General features: G+C 44.9%; 1 protein-coding gene across 2 annotated transcripts in view; it reads left to right on the top strand.

Annotated features, from left to right (window-relative positions):
- SYNPO2 (synaptopodin 2) overlaps window positions 1–23,436 on the top strand; it is a 148,813-nt gene that overhangs the window by 113,653 nt on the left and 11,724 nt on the right. Inside the window, exon 4 of one of the 2 annotated variants that reach the window (XM_084757808.1) lies at window positions 304–2,546. The exons of the other annotated variant lie outside the window; for it this stretch is intronic. Within the exon in view, the coding sequence (XP_084613934.1) occupies window positions 304–2,546 (2,243 nt within the window). The remainder of the gene's footprint in view (window positions 1–303; window positions 2,547–23,436) is intronic. 2 annotated transcript variants of the gene reach the window in all.

Raw genomic sequence — 23,436 nt, 5'->3', positions numbered from 1 at the left:
TGTGTTTATGTGAGTAAATGGAACAAGATGCTCCACTGTGCCATACATTACTATTATGTTGGTGCAAATTTGAAAATAAGAAAAGGGGTATAGGTCAGTGCTAGATCATGTGCATTCCCAGAACACACGGGGGGGGGGGGGCAGAGAATGAATGAAAAAAAAAAATAAGTAAGTTAGAGCTCCTCAACTTTCTGTACCCAATTATAAAATTTCTTTATATATTCATTTCACCCATTGGGAGTTAATTTTTGTGCACTATTCTTTTCATTCATCAATTCAACACAATGTGTATACTTTCCCTAGGGCTCAGGAGGAGTGAAAGTCTGTCTGAAAAGCAAGTGAAAGAAGCAAAGTCTAAATGCAAAAGCATTGCTCTCCTTCTAACGGATGCTCCCAACCCAAACTCCAAGGGAGTGTTGATGTTTAAGAAGCGGAGGCGAAGGGCCCGGAAGTATACCCTAGTCAGCTACGGTACTGGTGAGCTTGAACGTGAGGAGGAAGACCAGGAAGAAGGTGACAAGGACGAGATAAGTGAAGTTGCATTTCTCGGAACGAGCGAGTCTGAAGTGGATGAAGAGTTACTGTCTGACATTGACGACAACACTCAAGTTGTGAACTTTGATTGGGATTCTGGACTGGTGGACATTGAAAAGAAACTAAACCGAGGGGACAAGATGGAGATGTTGCCAGACACCACCGGAAAGGGAGCGCTCATGTTTGCTAAGAGGAGAGAGAGGATGGAACAGTTCGCAGCCCAAAATGAAGAGGAGAAGACGGGTTCCATAGCAGGCAGAGGACCAGATGCGCTGCAGACGGACGGTCTGAGAACCATAACTTCCTATCAAAGAAAAGAAGAAGCTGTGAGAATGCAGAGCTCTGTGAGCGAAAGCTCCTTCCAGATGAGCCGCAGTCTTGGCAGCATGCCACAACAGAATGGCTTTAGCGCAATGTCTGAGACAGCCGGCGCCCAGAGGATGATCCCTATGAACAGAACCGCCAAGCCCTTCCTGGGAACTATGAATCAGCCAGCAGCCCCCTTCTCCCCAACGCGGAGCGTGACAAGTCCCACCACCTCTGACTTCCCTGCTCCTCCACCTTACTCTGCCGTCTCGCCTCCACCACCGGAAGCCTTCTCTAGGGGAGTATCAAGCCCAGTCACCGGCCCAGCACAGCCCCCTCCATGGCCTCAGCCAGCTCCGTGGTCACAACCAGCCTTCTACGATTCATCTGAGCAAATAGCTTCCCGCGATGAGAGGATCTCTGTGCCGGCGAAAAGAACCGGAATACTGCAGGAAGCCAAAAGACGAGGCACATCAAAACCTATGTTTACTTTCAAAGAAACCAAAGTGAACCCCAACCCGGAACTTCTGTCACTTCTTCAAAATGCAGAAGGCAAGAGAGGTACTGGTGCTGGAGGGGATTCTGGACCGGAAGAAGACTACCTCAGTTTGGGTGCAGAGGCTTGTAACTTCATGCAAAATTCTGCCAAACAAAAGACCCCACCTCCTGTTGCTCCAAAGCCTGCAGTCAAGTCCTCCTCCTCCCAACCAGTCACCGCAGTTTCTCCAGTCTGGTCTCCTGGAGTGGCTCCAGCCCAGCGTCCTGCCTTCTCCACATCAAATCCACCGAATCCACCGAACCCACCGAGCCCACTGAACCCACCGAACCCACTGAACCCACCACAAGTCACTGCTGTGTCCTCCATCAAAATAGCTCAGCCTTCCTGCCCTCCCGCTCGACCCGCGAGCGTAATGAACCTGGCTGGTCCCTTCAAAGGACCCCAAGCAGTAGTAGTCAGTCATAATTACACACCCAAGCCATCAGCACCCACACCACTAGTAAATGCTGCCCAGGCTGGTACAGGGGGACCGCCCAGTGAGCTTCCTGGAATGAGTGGGAAAGGAGCCCAACTCTTTGCTAAAAGGCAGTCTAGGATGGAGAAGTACGTGGTGGATTCCGACACAGTGCAGGCCCACGCAGCTCGGGCCCAGTCTCCCACTCCATCCTTGCCAGCGAGTTGGAAGTACTCCTCCAACGTCAGAGCACCCCCTCCTGTGGCCTACAACCCTATCCATTCCCCCTCATACCCACTGGCTGCTATCAAGAACCAGCCACAGGCTGCCCAGGCTTCCAAGACGAGCAAGAAGAAGGGCAAGAAACCCCTTAACACTTTGGATGTCATGAAGCACCAACCATATCAGCTCAACGCGTCTTTGTTTACCTTTCAACCCCCTGATTCAAAGGATGGCCTCCCTCAAAAGTCAACCGTCAAGGTCAGTTCAACCCCAGCCGCTGTGAAGCAAGCCCTTCCCCCCCGGCAGGTCAATGTTGGCTCGCCCACAACCAACCAGGCTTCATCTGTGTACTCCGTCCCGGCCTACCCCTCTCAACCTGCCTTCTTTGCCGAGGCCACTTCGCCAGTCAGCGCATCCCCAGTGCCTGCGAGTGCTCCCACCTCTCCGAAGCAAGAATCGGCCGCCTCCTCGTCCTATTTTATAGCTCCAAGGCCGAAGTTCTCAGCCAAGAAAAGTGGTGTCACAGTTCAGGTGTGGAAACCGTCTGTTGTGGAAGAGTGATCTTGTAGCTGAAGCTGGGTGTCCATTTTGCTTGAAATGAATTGTTTGCCGTGTTGAGTCCCCCAGGAATGCTTAGCAGATCCTCAACTTACTTAATTTCAGATATGTTACCTCCCGATCTGGGTCCAAGAAGCATAATAATATGTTTTCAGGTCAAAAGAAAACCAACTCAGTTTGGCTTAAAATATATTTATTTTCTTTGCACACTTAAAACTATCAGCAATATCCCCAAATAGGCATGTGACATTACCATAAGTAAGCAGGATTCTTAGAAGTTATGCGTTAGCCACAAGGCAGTGAACAGTATAGCCAAGCTTGGGGGCACAGCCTTTACATAACACAACAGCTGCGCTCCCAGAGAGAAAAGGCTCAAATGCAGCGAAAAAATCTGACTTGAGTGACTGAGATCCCCTCCAAGTCATTCTTTATCTCTGTTTCTGGTATTAAGGAAGCAGGAAGTCTCTGCTCTGCTTAGTCACCTCAGACACTGCTGCCTGAGCGTCATCTATCTCTGTCTGCTGCCACGGAGAAGGTACACCGAGAAGTGCTGGGATTTCTGTAGTTTAGCAATAGGCTGCAAGGAGGAGCCTAGACTCAGAGTGCTTACTGTGTATTGGATCCTTTCCTAGCCGTCCTCACCTAAAGTGACGGGTTTAAAGTGATTAGGATAGGGTGAGAAATCTCGTTATCTTTAGAAATGGATTCCCCGTGGCCCCTCCCAGTTTCTTTAAGGAACTAGCGAGAACAACTCCTACTGCTCATGAAAGCACTTGTTTGTTTTCCTCGGCTAAGGCAAAGGGTGGCACAGGAGAATGAAATAACAGCAACAGGAGAATGGACGCCGAGTCACACCTGGCTTTTGTTTTGCTCTGCAAAGCCACAGGAGCTGGTGCGTGGAGACAAACCGCTGAGAGCCTGTCTGGGTGACCTCACAGATTTTTTTTTCTTCCCGTGCTCAATTTGCTCTTTGACAACTGCTTTCTCCACTGTCCCTTGCAATTCTACTCTTGCTCCTTTGTTTTCTTATTTCTATCTGATGAACCAGCCTAGTCTGAACAAGGTTACCTTGTAAAGTTGGATTGGTGATACACCATGTTGTCACCCAGCTGGCCATGAGGCTAATAATGTTACTGATTTCTGGTATCTATTTTAAGTCTGGGTGTAACCAACCATGGAAAATACTCGATGTGAGTTCATGTAGAGGAGTGCAAAGCAATTATGACAGCTCCAGGGGGGAAACCCTGTGCTCTGTGCAGGGGACGTGTCTGGAGACTTCATGGAAAGACGTCCCTGGTCTGAGGGCACACAGTGCCACTTCAGTCTCAAGATCTCTGTGTTCCTGTCCTCTGCTGTCACCGCCATTCTGCTGTATCCCACTCTCCTATTAAAACATCACCTTCTTTATCTGCTCATTGTATCGTTTGGAGGCTTCGTGTATGACTTTGCTCTGATTCTAATCGTTCCTCTAACATTTCTCTTATAGCATCTGGATTTCCCTTTGGAGAACATCCATTGTGAAACTGTCAGTTTTAGGTATTCCCCAAACCTGAGGAGCAGCGGGCCAGCTACAGAGCGATGGCTCTGAGACGCCTGCTCTTCTCTCTATAAAACCTCTCACTGCATATGGGGATGATACAGCTACAGGGAGTGGTTTGGTCTCTATTTGCTCTTATGGAAATCAATTAGGAAGATTCTTGAGGAATACAGGGGGCAAAGCAGTCTCTTACACAGCAATATCTGTGCCACTCACTGCCTGCATAGGCAGTCTGTTAAATTATGTGGGGGGCTTTTTTCCTTATAGAACAACCAAAATTTTTTTCTTCATATGAAACAAGGAAAAGGGTCATTTTTATAACTTTGCTTATTTGTTTGTTTGTTGGGTTTTGTTTTGTTTGAGACACTTTTTTTTTTCTTTTCTGTGTAGCCTCAACTGTTCGAGAACTCACTCCATAGAGCAGGCTGGCCTTTGACTCAGAGATCCGCCTATTTCTGTCTGGGTAGTGCTGGGATTAAGGGTTCAAGCCGCCATTGTGTGGCATTAATTAAAAAAAAGACACAAAACTCATGGGTGCTCTGCCTCCAGCTGACAGGTAGCTCATTTGAACTCGGGCTCAAAAGCACCCTCGCTAGCAGTGACCCAGTAGCGTTCGCAGTCATGCCGTGGTTTGTGGTGCGCAGTAATGGGAAGTGCCTTGGTCTGACGGGCAGCCTTAACAGCACCACTATTTGCAGTTCATAACTAAAGGCACAGCTAACGTGACTATGTCGTCCTACTATCTAGGGACTGATAGTAGGTCTAAGAAAATCTCTAAGAGACATGCTAGGCATACAGACACAGTATCTACAGTTTTTACCAAAAGGTATCAGAGGCCTCATCCGGGACCACAGGGTCCATGGTTGCAAACTAGATTGAACTGTCCAAAGGGACTAAAGTGTGAGAAAGCAAAGACCAAGCCAACTCCCTGAGGAAGATGGGCTTTCCTCCTCTTCCCTTCCTCTAAGGAGCTGCATGTGCCACCCCTCGGTTGGCATTACGGCAGGGATGGCAGTATGGCAGGTAGGAGCCCTCCTACTTTTCAAGCCTGAGTCCTCTGGCTTTGCTTAGGTGGAGATTGTTGGGGTCGTTGGTTGGTTGAGTGGGGATCTGGAAAGGCAGTTCCTCTTTTTTTCTTTCCTTTTTGTTTTCTGTTGGTTGCTTTTGCTTGCTCCTTGACGCTTCCCTCTTCCTTGTTAATTTATGAAATCTATTTTCGCTGTTGACAACAGAGGTAGGGAATCCCTGGGTGTGCTTTGTATGGAGTGTCTGAGGAACTGCGCACAGAGGGACAGTGCTTTTGTCACTGAGATAGCCTCTGCCACTGACTGCCTGAAGGACTATGCTAACCTCTTCTCCTTCTGGAAGTTTCCCCCTTTACAATGCCTCAAGCCTCTCTTCCCTGCAGGAACACGGTGCTGTGGGAAGCACACACAACACGGAAGATTCCAGGAGGAAGGCAGGTACTATGGAAATACAAGGCCAGCATTTAACCCTGTTTTACGGACAAACTGCATAGACACCTGAAACTAGGAGCACTCACTAGCCTGTCTCTAATACTTCGATGATAAACGTGTTCTGTTTTGAGAGAGGACAAGACACACATTTAGACTATCCACTGTTGCATTTTCAGAACTGAGTCTTATAACGCGCATTTGGGTGATCATTCTAGAACATGCAAAATGGTACTTCCTACAGTGATTCTTGACAAGAACAGTCATCAACAATCCCATTTAACATTCACAAGAAGCAACTAATTTTAAGCACAGAAAACATGCCTAAGTTACAAATAGTTACTTAACATGAGCTGATGTCTTCTATTCTAGATCAGCGGTTCCCAGGCTTCCTCATGCTGTGGCCCTTTAATACAGTTCAGGTTGTGGTGAGCCCCGGCCATAAAATTATTCCATTACTACTTCATAACTGTAAATTTGCCACTGTTAGGAATTGTAATGGAACTAGCTGATATGCATGAGATCTGATATGCTACCCCCGTGAAAGGGTTATTGACCGTCAGGTTGAGAACTGCTGTTATAGTTAGTGTGTCTGTACTCCCCACCCCCCCCACCCCCCCCCACCCCCCGCGCTCATCACATCCACAGCGTTGAAAACAATCCCCTTTTAAAGGGGTGAGCTAACATGCGAGGCTGTGCTTCTGTTTGCAGTCACTGGGGCAGGGACCACTAACCATCCCTTGTTAGCCCTGAAAGCACAAAGCTCGCTGCCAATAAAGTCCACGTAGAGCACCAGACGTATGGTCGTCGGTGCTCATCGAGGGTCATTTCAGTCTTTCAGGGCAAGCCCACAAGCACCCACACCTTAAGGTGAGTTCCTCGGTGTCAGCAGTGCCAAGCAGGCAGGAAGGGTAGTTGGAATCAGAGTCATTTAGAAATGACTGTTTTCTGAAAGGCTTAATCCTTGGCATGTTTTCAGAGAGAAGTGTGGAGAACACGCTCAACTCTCCTGAAGCCTGAAGCCAGAGTGTTGAGCTTGCTTTTTAAATTATATTTATATATTTATATATGTGTATTTATATGTATGTGCACACACACACACATACACACACACACACACACACACACATATATTCATGAGAAAAGCCTGCAAATTCCAACAAGCAATATTCTCAGAAACACTGACCCTCAGTGGTCTTATGTCCCATATCTTTGGACTCTGGGGGAACACAAAAATTTTTGTTAACACTTCAAAGCTGCTGGCAGAGTCAACAAGTATTCTGGGAAAATGCCAAGCTGAAATTCTTCCCTTGACTTCCTACCAGAGTTGGCCTCCAGCCACAGAGCAGGCCAGTATGTTCCCATAGGACCCAAACACCAGGCGAAGTCCTGAAGGACCAGATCCTACATATCACCCTGTGAGCGCCCATCCCCCATAGGAGCACTGAGATGCAGATGCTCCCTTGACATGTGAAGTCAGTTTTCGAAATTTTTAGTGTGTGTCCATCCGTATGGTACATGCATGGTAACCTACCAGTTCATATTCAGATAACAAACAACCTCTCAGAGGTGACTGAATGAAGAGAATTTTAATTTTAACAATGTCAAATCTGTTGTCAAGGGTATCTCTCGTGCACACAGATGCAGATTCCCAGGGTCAGTCCCTCAGACCACTGTGAGGAAAAAAGTCAAATTCTGTCAGACATTTATCAGATTACTGATTCTGTCAGAAGTTTGGCAGTAAACAGAGCACAATTTAAGAGTAAATTGTTAGGCTTCCACTGGACCCTACAAGTGATTTATTATTATTATTATTATTATTATTATTATTATTATTATTATTATTATTGGCACACATTAGCTTTTGCTTTTATTTTTCATTTTTTTAACATGCAAAGATCCTTGTCGTGGTCTTTGTTTATCTCATTCTTGACCTTTTTATGTACATCCAGTGTGCTTTATCGCTGCCAAACTGTTAATTTAGAGTTCCTAAGCACATTCTCCCTCTTTCCTCATCTGCCGATGGGGACACTCAGAAATGTTCAAAGCACACTGCAGAGATCCCGTCCCACAGTTCCCGCCTCCTCTGCTCCGTGTTCATGAGAAACAGTTTAATTCCAAAGGACTATAGTTGGCCCTGCATGAAACAGAAATGTGCCTTGTAGGAATAAACAGAAAACTGTTCTTCTTGGAAGTTGACATCAAAGAGTGTAGTGTTGTGCTTTGTTACACTTTATGGGGGAGTGTGTTTCACATGCTGGCAATCCTGAATGAGGACTTGCAGTCTGTGTCAGGACAATGGTTAGGGATGGAAGCTGGGGCAGCCATTCACCTGGTTTCACAGCTTCTGGGGACTGGAGTGAAGGCAGAAGGCAGGAGAGGCCCTTAACAGTAATCACCTGCTATATATGGCAGGCAGTCCGGGAAATATTTTATACAAACTGTAATGATAATACTGACTTTTCAAAACCTTCATCCCTGAGTCATCCAAGCATCTTTCATACAACAGCCTTTTGACCAGTGGTCCAGATAGGGAGGTATCACCTTTGATGCCTGTTTTATGCACTGTAGATGGGATTCTAAGGCACAAAGGGTAACCACGCCCTAGGTCATACACTGAGCTAGCACACCCTAGATAACTCAGTGTGCAGCCTGCCTTTTAAAAAAAATTATTCATTTATTTATGTGTTCACTTTACATCCTAATTGCAACCCCACTCCCTCCTCTCCCCCGAGTCTTTCCCTCCCACCCACTTCCCCCATACGCCTCCACCCCATACCAACCCACCCTGGCACATCAAGTCACATCAAGACTAAGTGCCTCCTCTTTGACTGAGCACTCTGCCTCCTTAACCAGCCACACTGCATTTACTCGTTGGAGTTACCCTGAGAAGGAAGGTGATTCTTCTGCTTTCTGAAGTACCTAAAACTCATAGTTAACAACATGGCTAACAGTCGAATAGAAAGTTAAACAAGGGAAATAAAATTGAAAATCTTTCCCCCTCTTTGCTTACTCAGTTCACCAGTGTCTAGCATTTAGAGCTACCAACCGAACTAAGACATTTCAGTTCTTTTTTGGCTTCAGGGGAGTTCATGCAGCTCTTGTGCAAGGTCTGAGCTTTGGCTGCTGGATGAGGCTTAGATACACGCCCGCCAGCCAAGCCTGTGCTCTCCACACAAGACCATATGGCTTCCACCCTGGGCTCTCACTCCATAAGACTTCCTAGTTGTCTTTTGGGCAAGCGAATTCACCATACAGTTCCCCCATGCTGCATAAGTGGCTTTGGATACAATGAGCGACCTTACACAGGACCCTACTTTCATCATAAGACAGCACGCAAATTTATATCCTATGACAGTGTATGAAAGTAAGTCTCTGAGAAAGACGTTATCTATTTTATAGGTTGAAAAAAAAATTGCCCTGACAGTGAGTTTGTGTGACTAGGTTGCATTCACTCACTAGGCAAGGGATGAGATTTAGAAAATAGAGTCAGGGTTGGAGGTGTAGCTCAGCAGTCAACCCCCTGCCAAGCATGTGTGAGGGCCCTAGGTTCAATGAAAAAGGAAACTAAAATAAAAGCACAACAAAACCTTAGAAAGGGGCATGGTGGTGTGGGGAAAGGAGAGCACAAGTGGAAATGCAGACTACACAAAAGAAAACATCCCTCAGTTTTATGCCACTCTGACCATAGGTAATTCAAAAAATTTTTCCTATTAAGTAGTCACCAAACTTGGGTTCCTTTGAAGCCCGTAGCTTTGGGCATTTCAACAGTAACTCTAAGCAGAATAAAAAAGAGGGAATCACCAGTTTTCAGTGTTTCAAAGAATACCAATAATTGTTACTAGGATAGTGAGAATGACACTTCCGGTTGAGCCACAACCACCTTGACCATATATGGGGAGATTAATCCCTTCCTGCTACGAAGGCCTCTTGGAAGATCCCTCACTACACACAACTATCCCTGTCCTAGTTAGGGTCACTATTGCTGTAATGAAACACCGTGATCAAAAGCAAGTCGGGGAGGAAAGGGTTTATTTGGCTCACACTTAACTCATTGCAGTTCATCACTGAAGGAAGGCAGGACAGGAACTCAAGCAGGCCAGGAACCTGGAGGCAGGAGCTGATGCAGAGGCCATGGAGGGGTGCTGCTTACTGGCTTGCTCCCCATGGCTTGTTCAGCCTCCTTTCCTATCAAATCCAGGAGCACCAGCCCAAGGATGGTGCCACCCACAGGGGGCGGGGCCCTCTCACTTCAATCGCTAATTAAGAAAATGCTCTACAGCCTTGCCAACAGCTCGGTCTTATGGAGGCAATTTAGGTTTTTTTGTTTGTTCACTTGTTTCCTACTGAGGCTCCCTTGTCTCAAATGACTGTGTCAAGTTCACATAAAATTAGCCAGCACAGTCCCCGTCAAATACTTGCAGCAACCATCGTCTATGCCTTACGTCTCAGGGAAATGAGCCAGAAGGAATCCTTCAAAACTCCCACCCCCCCCCCCCTTCACATGTTACCAGGGTTGTGGTCTAGCATATTGGTAGCAGGACAATCAAGGCCCAAGAGAAAGCAGTGATTAAACAAACAAACAAACAAAAACAAACTCAAGTCTTGGTGACAATAACACTAAGTAACAAAAATTCCTCCAACTTGTGAATTGAAAAGAAGCTGTGATTTGGGGTGGGGAATAACTCATTAATACAGTGCTTGCCTAACAAGTATGAGGTTCTGGGTTCCCTCCCCTTTGTTGGGGAAGGGACAGGGACATGATTTGATTTGAGATGATCAAACGGCGATCACTTCTTAAGTAAATTCCGTGTGAGATCACACGAGATATTGCATATACACAATGACCACACAGACCCACCCCCCACTTTTTTTTTTTTTTTTGAGAAAGTCTCATGGTATTCTTGACTGACTCGGGTTCACTTCAAAGTCCAGGCAACCCTGAAAACTTGCAGTTAACTTCCCCTGCCCCCTGCTTTAGCTTCAGCCTCCTGAGTGCTAAGCTGGTAAGTGTAGGCCACCGCCGTTCCCAGATCAGATCAGAGGCCCATTTTATAGTGGCTCAGAGTGTGTCCTTCAGGGCTTGAGAGATGGCTTAGAGATTAAGAGCACAGATTGCTTTTCCAGGAAACCAGGGTTTGAATCCCCACACCCATGTGGTACGGCTCATTGTAACTCCAGTTCCAGGGGACTACTCTGGTCTCTGATGCTTCTGCACACATGTAGTACACACACACACACACACAGAGAGAGAGAGAGAGAGAGAGAGAGAGAGAGAGAGAGAGAGAGAGAGAGAGAGAGATACATATACATATACATATACATATACATATACATAAAAATAAGTAATTTTAAAGTGGAGGGGGCAAAGAGTGTGGCCTTCAAGCCAAACTGCCTTCATCTGAATCTAGCCCTGTGCCTTATATGTTTCCAGGCTTTAAGCAATTGATTCTGCCTGTCCATGCCTCCGTATCTCAGCTGTAAAATGAAGACAACACAAGTGAGTGTGCCGTATATGTACAGAGCTACCCCCGGCATACAGAAAGCGCTTAGAGAATGCTAGCATTATTTCTGTTAATTACACGCTCACCATAAACAAGAGCTGCTGTTTCAAGAACGTCACTGGGAAAAGTCACCAGATAAGATTTGTGTGTCCCAGATAAGATTTGTGTGTCTTTGTGAGTAGGGATCCCAGTTTTAGGGGAGCGGCTGCAACTAAATGAGAAAAGGCAGAAACAGAGTGGGATGTACGTAGCTCAGTTACTTGAATGCTCGCCCACATGCACAGGCCCCCGGGAGTCAGTCCCCAGCACTGTATAAAACTGGGTGTGGTCGCGCATGCTTGCGATGCCTGCACTCGAGAGGGTGAGGCTGGAAGAGGAAGAGTTCTAAGTTTTAGGTATGTTCCTGTGATGTAGCCCAGGATATCCTGGAACTCACAGCGCTCTGACTTCACCCGGTGCTTCGCCTACGGGTGTTTGCCACGCCCTCTCCAACTCCCACTTCCAGGCGGCGTGTTTCCTCTTCTCTTCGCTCAGCCTGTTTTTCACTTTCCTGTTTTGCGGTCATCAGGTGCGCCGGCACAGCTCGGTGAGTACAGAGGCGGCACCGTGATGAGCAAAACCTGCTATAATGTTTTGAGACACAACTCAAGAGAAAATAGAGCAGTTGTGGTGCATTGAACAACGGGGGCAGTGCTCTTTGAGGAGGGACATTTGTAAGCCAGATACACTCTCAAAGTAGAATGGGCGGAATAAGGTTCCAATGGCATCACTGAAGCTTAAATAGGCCCATCATATAGAAAGTGGAGCACCCAGCATGCCAGCGCTCCTTCCCCAAAGCTGTCCCAAGCCTGACAGCACAGCACCCACTGAGTCATTCAGCCTCTGCAGCTCACTGTCCCTAGGCCCTGCTGCCACTCCCTCAGAGGACGAGGGTTAACAGACCAACCCGTTCTGCACTACTTGTTCTCCTTGTCTGAGAGGTATGGTTACCTTCCAAAAAAAAACCAGTAAAACTTAGGTCTCCGAAGCACAAGTATCCAGCCCCCAGCACCTCAACTCCCCTGAAGGCTTGAAAGCAAGCCTCAGAAGACATGCGGGGAGGGCCCTAACTTCTAGGCTGCCTGCCTGTCAAGGCCAGGGGATTTTTGTGGGTTTCCTGGTACTTCTAGAATGTTTCGGAGTCAGAAGCAGAAGTCAGAGCTAAGACGACTTAGTCTCTAAAATAATCCCCAATCAAAAGAGGCTTCGATTTGGAATTTTTATTCGGGTCCAGACTACTTTTTGTTTCAAATATAATTAAAGTGACACAAATATAATTTCATTTCCCTTGTGTGACATCTAATTATAGTTCAAAACAAAACAGAACACATATGAGCCCCAAGCAGCAACAACAAAACCCAAAAAGCCACAGCTGGGTCTTGAATTAGTGTGCCTTTAGTCATTTTTTTCTTCTAGTGTATCTCAAATGTATAAATGCCACCCACTCCAGCTTAAGATTCAACACAGAATTAGACTGGCAAGGTAGACCAGGTGGCAGTTTGAGGAGTGAATCTGTCCCTTCACACTCGGGTTTAACGTGTTCTGTTCCGTTCTTTACTTTACTCTTAATCACCAGTGGATGGTGGCCTGGCCACCTGGCCTGCTTGGTAACGTTGTCAGATATGGCTAACTGGAATTTTTCACAGTCACCTAATATGAGCTCCACAGAATCTGAGTTAGGCAACGCCTGCTGAAGGCACCGTTATGGTGCAAACTGATAATCCAGTCTGTGGTAGGTGGAGGCAGTAACATTAAGAGTTCAGGGTCACCGTCACCTACGGAGGAGTCTGGAAACTAGCCTGGGCTTCGTGAGAGCCCATCTCAAACCAAACCAGGGACTCCGTGCCGAAGCAGCGCGGGGTCGAGCAAAGAGTTAACATAGCACTCCAAACATTTGATTTTAACTTGAACTTGGCACATCATCAGCTCAGCAAAGTTAATTCATGTGTGTGTGTGTGTGTGTGTGTGTGTGTGTGTGTGTGTGCGCGCACGCGCGCGCGCGAACACAGCACATGTGTTTGAGTTAACTAGTATGACCTTTTCGGTGTTTTTACTTTTCTGGAGTATTTTGATGGGAAGTGTTTTGTGTTTTGGAGACAGGGATTCACTCTTTGGCCCAGCCTGGCAGGGAACTCTCAGAAACGCTGCTGGTTCTGCAATCTAGGTGTGAGGTTACAGGATAAGCCACCATGTCTGGCTGTCTTTTGGCTTCTCCGATTTTCACTCCCAGAGGAATAAGACTGGCACGGCCACACCTTGGGTACATAATTACGAGATCTGGGTGGGAGATGGGACATTGTCACCTAAGGCACCGACGGGTGATTTTCATACTAACTGCGTGTGAGCCACATTTTATAAAACCCATTTCTAACTTCTGTCAAACTTCCTCAGCTCCTCGAGGCGAGCCAGACCACTCCCGGGAGGGCTCTAAAGCTGCGGAGAAGCGCAAAAGCAAACGTGACGCCTAATGTCCACCAGGTGGCAGCAGACGCTTCCCCACGCGTAGAGCTTCCCAAGCCGCCATTCCGAAGTTTGTGGCTCTCAGCAACTGACTTCCAGCGTTGTTGTTGTTGTTGTTGTTGTTGTTGTTGTTGTTGTTGTTGTTGTTGCTGCTGTTTTATTGAAGGAAAGGAGAAGCCTCGCGATCTGATTTTATCAGATCCTTTACTGCTCATCAAGGATGAACATAAATCTTTTTAGAAACTGAATCATTGTCCTGAGGTCTTTAGCGTTCTCCTCTCTCTTTGCATATCTTGGAAAAGGATTGTCCAGGAAAACTCCCTAGGTTTGGGGACCTAAACCTGCTAACTCCAATCCAAAGTGTTCTTACTAATGACTAGCCGAAACCCCCTGTCAGTGACCAAAGGTTCTTATCGATCTAAATCGAAGAATTCTGAATGCTAATTAGCTGTACTTTCTCTCCTTCCTTCTTTTTTTCATTTTTTCTTTCCTTTCCCCCCACCCTCACCCCCACTCCCGGCCTAGACTATAAAGTAAGAGCTACTCCCACTTTCTCTTCTGATAGATGATAGATGGATGGGTAGATAGAGAGATAGATAGATAGATAGATAGATACATAGATAGATGAAAATAAAGTATGGCAGACTAATAATATTCCATCTCTCAGGTATACAGTGATTTCTTTCTTTTCTAGTCTCAGCCTCCTGAGTGCTGGGATTAAATGTAGCGAGCCACCAGAGCCAGGTAAAATGACCCCCAAGCCACAAATAAAACCAAATTAGAGAGGAATATTTTGATTATTTGTCAAAGCCTTCTTTTCCACTCCTTCTCCAGTGCTATTTTTAAATGGATAGGTGCATAAGTATTTCAGGCATGCACATTATGGAGGTTTTCAGTTTTCTTCTTCCTCCCCTCCCCTGCCGCCATGCCCATAAAGGTGTAGATATTGTATTATCTTTAGAAGTTGTCGTCATAGGCTAAAATTACCTATCCTTTATCTATTTTTATCTACATTTATCTATTTCTATATTCACTGGAAAATCCCCAAGTACTTTATAGAATCCCTTTTTCTCTAAAATTAAATTCTTTTGTAATTTTTCTTTTCTTCTATTTATTTACTTTGTTTGGATTTAGTTTTTTTTTTTTTGTACAGGGTCTCTCTGTGTAGCCCTAGCTGGACTGGAACTCACTCTGTAGACCAGGCTGGCCTCTAATTCAGAGATCCACCTGCCTCTCTGTCTTCCAAGTGCTGGGATCAAAGGTGTGCACCACCACCGTCAGGCTGCAAATTCTCTTAAATAACAAAGTGTCTTGGTTACTTTTCTATGGCCATGATGAAACATCATGGCTAAAGCAACTTGTAAAAAAAAGCATTTCATCTGGAGGCCCACGGTTCAAGAGGGATAGAGTCCATCACCACCATGGCAGGGCACATGGCAACAGGCAGGCATGGCACCGGAACAGTAGCTGAGAGCTTACATCCACAGGCGTAGGCAGAGAATGAGAGAGCTGACTGAGAACCTCAGAACTTTGGGTCAAAGCCCACCACCATTGACAGGCCTCCTCCAACAAGGCCACACCTCCTACTCCTTCCCAAACTATTCCGTCTACTGTGGAACAAGCATTCAAATGTGAGTCTATGGGGACCACTCTCTTTCAGACCACCACAGAAATATATCATTAAATAAAACCGCATGGATGAGAGAAACATGTAAAGTGAATTAGCCACACTTTTTGCTTGTAGGTGCAAATGGCCCTGTCATGTCCGGAAGACTGAATTTCACAGCCCTCTTTCCTATCCTGTGGCTCTTACATTCTTTCTGGCCCTACTTCCAAGATACTCCCTGAGTCTTGGTCAAGGAGAGGTTGATGTGGATGAGCACCCGACAGTAACTTAATCTTAGCGTGTTGACAAGTTATGAGCCGTTGCATTAACCCCTGCCTACTACAAAAAAAGAAGCTCTTGGACTAAGGTGAAAAGCAACACTCATCTATAGGTATAAAATTAAATATTTGGAAGGCAGTTTGACATCATGAACACTTAGCAAAAAAAACCAAAAAACCAGTATTAGGTTCCTCCCTAGACCCTATGAACTCCCTAACCTTGAATTATTAACCAGCTTTACAATATCAGGCATGAATCCCTCCTGGGGAGAAGTACCCAAATCCAACCAGAAAGTAGTTGGTTACCCCCATAACAGTTATGCTAGTACTGAACCGCTGGACATGCTCTGCCTGCTATATCAGCACTGTAGCATGCAGGGTTCAGCCCAGGGTAAGACCAGTGATGTCTTATCTTCCCAGCAGCCTACATAGCCTATACACAGCCTACAGCAACTTCTGACATGATAAAAATAGCCATCAGGGAAGAAGTTTCCTGGTCAACTCCAGATTGTTTTCTTTATATTCTGAAATTCAATCAAGAGTGTGGTGCCCTCAGCAGTAGGGCCCAACTGTCTAGATATGGTGGGTAACCAAGATCACTGTCAATATTTGGCAGCATCGTTTCAGAGGTCTCTGGGACCTCCTTGATCAATCATTCATAGGGAATTATCTTATCCCTACCACTGAGATTTCTGAATAATAGCCCCTGTCTTCTGGCATCAACATAGTCTACTCATGCAGGGTATTTTGCTTAAGCCTCCTTTTAAAACAATTACATCATTTTATATTGGCTTGTGAAGTAGAAGATTTCTGTAAACATTTTTCACACATGCTTTGTTCTAGTTAATCCACGTCCACCTTCTCCCCTCTCCAGTCCACATGTGCCCATTCATGATTAAGCCTCTAGCCCCAGGTATTGCCCATTCTACTTTAATATCACATGTAGTCTACTCTCCCCTACATCCTTTAAGGTCTCGTTTCTCCCTCCTCTGACTTTGTGGCCTTTGCAGTAACTCCAAGTTAAACACACAAATCAAAATGTTCAAAGCAGTGAAAGAGAGCATGTGGCATTTCACTTTCTGAGCCCAGATTAGATCACTTAGTATAATATTTTCCAGTTCCATCAATTTTCCTGAAAATTTCACCATTTCCTTTTTTCTTTCCAGTTGAACAAAATTCTACGGGGGTATATGTACCACATCTTTGCTTCCATTTGTCAGCTGGTGGCCACCTAAGCTAATTCCATTTCCTGGCTATTCTCAATACTACGTCAATGAACATGGATGAACCAGCATCTCTGTAGTAGCCAATGGAGTCCTTGGGTATATTTTCAGGAGTGGCTATAGGTGGGTCATATGATAGTTCTATTTTTAGCTTTTTGAGAAACCTCTGTGCTGATTCCCATAGTAGCTTCACCAGCTTTCACTCCCACAAACAGTGGACAAGTGTTCCCCTTTCACTAGATCTTCATCAGTACTTGTTTTCATTTGATTTTCCAATGATATATTGGGGTAATATTGTATCTTATGGCTTCTACTGATGTCATAATACATGATGACCTTGTATTATCATCAACATATTATTATCAAGAATAGCATCTTGGGCTGGAAAGAGTTTATTTCTTCTTATAACTCCTAGGTCAGAGTTCATCACTGGAAGAACTCAGGACAGGAATTCAAGGCATGAACCAGAGGCAGGAACTGAAGCAGAGGCCACGGAGTAATACTGCTTACTGGCTTGCTGTCCATGACTTTGTTCAGCCAGCTTTCTTGTATATCCCAAGACCACCTGCCCAAGGATGGTACAACCCACAATGAGATGAGCACTCTCACATTAGTTATTAATCAAGAAAATACCCCCCACAGACTTGCCTCCAGGGTAATCATATGGAGGCATTTTCTCAAATGAGGTTTCTACCTCTTATATAACTCTAGTTTACATAAAGTTGGCTAAACACTAGCCAGCACAACTGGAATCTTCAAATAGTTTTAATTTGTATAGATGTTGAAAGCTTTTTAGAACGGGTATGGGCCATTTGTTGCTTGATAGTTCATTGCTTAATCTCCATGAGTTTCCCTTGCTGTTGATTTATGGCCTTAGTCCATTATGATAAGATAGAATATAAGAAGTTATTTCCTATATTTGTTAAGAATTAATCTTGGCCCTAGTATATGATATGTTTTAGAGGAATTTCCATAGACTCTCAAGAAAAATGTATACTCTTTATTGTTTGTATGGGGGTGCTGTAGGTGTCTGTTAAGTCCATATAATATATAATGTCACTTAGCTCATAGATTTCTCTGCTTTTATTTGGATGGCCTGTCAACTGGAGAGAATAGGTTATGTATGTTGCCCACTTCTATTGAACTGAGTTTAATCTCTGAATTCATATTCAGTAGTGTTCTATGAAATGTGGATGTTACGTTTGTAGTTGCAGTGTCTTCTTGATCGATTGTTCCCCTAGTCAGCATGAAGTGGCCATCTTTATCTGCTCTCACTGGCTGGGCTTTGAAGTCTGTTTTGTCAGTTATTAGAACAGTGACACCTGCTAGGTTCCTACATCTGTTTTCTTGGATTGCATTCTATCCTTTCACTGGGCAGTGTCCGTGTTTTGTAGTGAGATACATTCCTTGGAGGTGACAAACATATTGATCCTGCTTTTTGATCCCACCTACCAGTCTGTGCCTTTTCTCTGGGGAATTGAGACCATCATTATTCTATATTATTGTTTTAAAATGTGTATTGGTTCCTGTCATTTGGTTGATATTGTATGGATTTTTCCCTATTCCTCTCTTGTTTAACTATTATTCCAGTATGGTTTTATTTTCTCCTGTGGCTTTGTATATTAGTTTGTTTTCTCTTCAATATTAAGGATTCCTTTAAATATTTTACATAGAACTGGCTTAGTGATCATAAATTAATTTAGTCTATTTTTATCATCAGGAGGTTTTATTTTCCTTCAATTATGACAAGTAGCTTTGCTGGTTAGTCTGGGTTGGTAGATACTGTCCTTTAAAACTTGAAATGCATCATTCCAAACACTTCTAGCTTTTAAAGTTTCATCTGAATCGTTTGCTGTTACTCTTAGAGGCCTGCCTTTGCATGGGGCCTGATGTTTATTTATTATTGTTTTCAGTATAGTTTCTTTGTTCTGTATATTTAATGTTTTAGTTTTAACATGCCAACTGAAGTTCTTTTCTGGTCTTGCCCGTTTTGTGCCCTAAATGTCTCCTGTGTTTGGATATCTTTTCCTGACTGTGGGAGGTTCTCTGTTATGATTCTTTTGAAAATGTTTTCTATGCCTTTGGAATGAGATTCTTCTCCTCCTATTGTGTAACCTGAATATTCTGTATTTTCAGCGTGTCACATATATCCTGGAATTCTCACTGATATCTTTTTTTTATTAACTTATTCCTTGGTTATTTTTCTATTGCTGTGAAGAAACAGTGTAACTAAGGCAACTTGTAAAAGAAAGCATTTAATTGGGGGCTTGTTTATAGTCTTAGAGGGTGAGTTTATGACCTTCATATAGGGAAGCACGGCAGCAGGGAGGCATTGTGCTGGATCAGCAGTTGAGAGCTTACAATAGGAGGCAGACAGCAAGAGAAGAGACTGGGTATAGCATGGGCTTTCGAAACCTAAAAGTCCACCCCCAGTGGCGCACCTCCTCCAATAAGGCCACAGCTTATCCTTCCTAAACAGTTCACCAACTGCGAACCAAACATTTAAATATATGAGCCTATGGAGGTTATTCTCCTTCGAAGTACTACATTTACCGTTGTCCCTGTTGAACTGTTCCAACTCCTGAACCTTGTATTCAAACCCACTTATTTTGTCCTTTGCTTGATCCACTCTATTACTCCTGCCCCCTTAATTTCTAGTACTCTGGATTGGTGTTTCTTCAGCATCCGTGTCTTTGTTGGATTCCCCTGCTTATTTTATGCATCACTTTCCCATTTCATTCAGCTTCTTGTGACTTTGATCATCCTTATAGTCACTGGTTTGAGTTCTTTGTGGGGTTCCATCTAACTCGCTCTCTCTAGGCGCCATTACTGTAAGGCTACCACATTTTGGAAGAGTTAGATATCTCTGGGTTTTTTTTGTCTTTGTTTTGTTTTGTTTTGTTTTTTAATGTTACTATGCTGGGATTAGTGTATCTGGTGTGTGTGTGTATGTGTGTGTGTGTGTGTGTGTGTGTGTGTGTGTGTATTTTAAACTTGGCTTAAATCTGCTGCAAAGTCTGCTGCTTTCCTCTAGCTGAAGCATTTGCAATTTTTACAAAGACTGAATGTGTTAGAGCTAAGTGGGTCACAGTTCAAAAAAAAATATGTCCTCACTCAGGGAGCCCCGGATGCCTGGTGTGAACCCCAAATCATTCCCCGAGTAGAATACTAACTGCAAGAGCAACCACAGCTGCCGAAGCCACCACTCTTCAGGTCTTTTCCTAACCAGCTCATAACACTGGCTCCTTTGACTACAGTAACTTTTGGATGATAAACAGCCAAAGATAGTATGAAGCGTACTTGGATTTTAGTTCACATGTTTGTTTTCTAAATGGAGACGGGGGCGGGGGGGGGGGGGGGGGGAACAAGTGTGCAGTTTGATGGGTGGAGAGGTGGGGAGAATCTGGGAAGAGTTTGGGGAGGAGAAGGTACAATCAGACCTGTACTGGAGAAAAATTATTTTCAAGAGAAAAAAAAAATACAAGAAAATGTTATGTAACCTAAAACACAGCCACTAGAAAATTCGATTGGAGTTAGAAGGGTTGCAGAAGAGGGAAGGAGAAGCATTCAAGTGGCACTGAGTAGGCAGCAGAATGAGATGGGCACAGTAGCAGGAAGAGGGAAGCTGGGAGACTGTCCATGTCCATGGACTTAGAGGAGAGATGGCCCGGAGGTCAGGAACACTGTCTGCCCCTCCAGAGGGCCTGACTACAATTCCCAGCAATCACGTGGTGCCTCACAACAACCATCTATCCTGAGATCTGATGCTCTCTTCTGGTGTGCAGGTGTCCATGCAGATAGGGCTCTCACCTACACAAAATAAATAAATAAACCTTAAAGGAGGAGATGAGGAGAAGGGGAGTGTATGAGCTGTGGCCAAAGACTAAAGAAGGCCTTATAGCAAACTGTGCGGGAACGTAAGCCTAACTGAGCACTGTAAAAACAAAAGCAAAGCCACTGTGAGATTATATACGCAGGAGCAGAGATCTAGTAGCAGAGAGGAAAAAAACAGGATGCTTACGGAGTACATAATAGGATGGCACAGCCGCTCTTACAGCCTCTCACAGGCTCCGTGTGCTGTCGTGTGCAGGAAGGGAAGAGCTGGAGGCACCGGTCTATGCAGCCTTCTGGTCCCCTGCAGTCCTGGCCTGTGAGGTAAAGGAGGTTGTGAGCCTTTCCCCGGTAGTTCTCGCAGATCCCCCAACATGCGCTGCAACCTCTTCCGGTTCTGCAGCCCTCCTGCGCATGCGGAGCAACATACACTGCAAGCTTCCTCTGCACCTTCCGCTGCTCTTCCCTGGGCAGCTTTAGCCAATCTAGACTCTTATTTAAATGTAATTAAATAATGCTACACATCATGAAATTTTAATACGGCGGTTTCAACTATTTCAATAGAGTGTAGCTTATATAAATAGAAATAGTTTTAATAAGCTGTAATTTACACACTGACTTCTTTTCTGAAGTTGGGTAAGATTGCCTTAGTAACTTCCTTCATGCCTTAAAACCCATTATTCAAATGAAATTGTATTGCCTATGTCTTCAATTCTCCATTTTCCTTATGCAAATGCATCTAATACATCTGTGGCGCAGGGTAAAGTACTTTTTGCAGTTGTGCTCCTTATTTTCCGGGCCAGGATGTCAGGGCTTTGAGAAGGATGGCAGGTAGTAGCAGACAGAGTGCTCAGCCTTCAGGTGAGTGTGGTCAGTCTGAGCATCTTAGCCATATTTTCACTGCCTCTAAAATGAAGAGATCGAAAAAAAAAGAATACACACGGATTTCTCCTTAGCGTGGGTCTTTCTGACCTTCAGTTGAGTGCTACTGTTTCATCTTTTAAAAAGTGGAGCGTTAGAAACAAAACACTAGTCTGCATTCTGGCCTAGTCTGATGTAGCAGGGAGCTGAGGTCAGGGGTGGCGTTTCTGGCCAGCACAACAGCCTGTGTTCTGGCAGCGCGGGGAGGCAGGGCTGGCTTGGCACTATCTGAGGCCTGCGTTGCTAACCCCACTTCAAAGTCAAGGCTTGCTTCTATTTTTATCTGGGGTCCGGCAGCTCGCCCATGCAGTTGCCTCTTGAACAAAAGGTTCTGCCAGGTCTCTGACACCTTTAGAGCCACACAGTCTCTTCACACAATAATAAAAATAGTCATGATTTGCGGTGCTACATGGCATCCACTTTATAAACTCAGCCCTCGTCTACCCAGAACCTTGAGCTGGTAGTCAGACTTTTTTTTCTTATTTTAGAACTACAAGAAAAGTAGAGTCCTAATGAGGAAACAGAGACAGACAGCGGGTCCACATCTGTGTGATCTCCAAATTCCCGTTATTTCAACATTGCTGCCCCTCACAACCTCTGTCTCCCAAAGGGCTACCCTTAAATGTGAGATCGAGCCCAGCAGCCTGCTGTTTCCATGCTTGTCTTAGTTTGCTTTCTATTGCTGTGGCAAACACTATGTTTGAAAGCAGCTTGGGAGAGGAAGGAGGAGGAAGGAGTTTATTTTATCTTATAGCTTATAGTCTCTCACCAGGGAAAGCCAGGAAGAAACCTGGAAACAGGAAGCGTTTTGCTGTATGTTCATTGCATTCATCAAACTGTCTTTAAACTGTTTGGTTCTTTGGCTACTTTTCTGATAAAACAGATAGATAGAAACACACAGAGATAGATAGACACTGTCGTGTGTGTGTGTGTGTGTGTGTGTGTGTGTGTGTGTGTGTGTGTGTACAGCATATTCATTAGGTCTTTTGTCTGCTGCAAGCAGAATAGTAATGAAAACTCGTGAAGACTTCTCTTCTCCATTTCCCCAGTGAAAAACTGCAATAGTTGCATTTTCAAATTTTTAACTTGGGAGTATTTTGAAGAGACTAAACAGTAGAAGGAAAAATGTATGAGAGGTCTCCTTATCCTCCTTACATCAAGCCCGACTATCCTTAAATCACCTTGAGAAAATATTTGCCCTATACTTAAATACCTGTAGATAGGAACGGGCATGCAGCTCAGTTGGGTGGAATGCTCGGCTCTCGTGCACAAGGCCCTGGGTTCATCCCCCAGCACTGCACAAACAAGGTGTAGAAGTGGATGCCTGTAATTCTAGAACTCAGGAGCCAGAAGCAGGAGGATCAGAAGTTCAAAGCCATCTTTGGCCGTTTTTGAGGCAGTTGTGGGCTATATAAAACCATGCCTCAAAAAACAAAGTATGGCAAGGTAAAGTGAATCTCTATCTTAAGGTAGAATAATTTTCCAGTGTTAAACTGCCTCTCCTCATTGGGTAAATCCTAGCTGCAGCTACGGATGATCCTACAGATCTGGCGGGGAGGAGATACGGTTTCTAGGCACATAATTGACAAACCAACTTGGCTTGTTCTTATTCCAGCCCTGCCCTGCTTACTTTTTTGGTCAGCTTGACACAAGCTAGAGTTCTTTGGAAAGAGGAAACTCAATTGAGAAAAATATCTCCATCAGGTGACCTGGAGGCAAATATGTGGGGGCATTTTCTCGATTGATGATTGATGTGGGAGGTCCCAGAGCACTGTGGTCAGTTCCACTCCTGGGTTCTGGGCTGTGTAAGAAAGCAGGCTGAGCAAGCCATGGGGGGCGAGGGGGTGGCAAGCTAGCAGACAATGATTCTCCATAGCCTCTGCCTCAGTTCTTGCTTTCCAGTTCCTGCCTTGGCTCCCCCTCCCCCAATGGACTGTGACCTAGAATGTATAGCCAAATAGACCTGTTCCTTTCCAAGTTGTTTTTGGCCATGGTCTTTATCACAGAATA

Source organism: Acomys minous (genome assembly GCF_964271855.1).
Source record: "Acomys minous genome assembly, chromosome: 14".
In the NCBI taxonomy this organism is placed as follows: domain Eukaryota; kingdom Metazoa; phylum Chordata; class Mammalia; order Rodentia; family Muridae; genus Acomys; species Acomys minous.
This window is presented reverse-complemented; position numbering and strand designations above follow the sequence as displayed.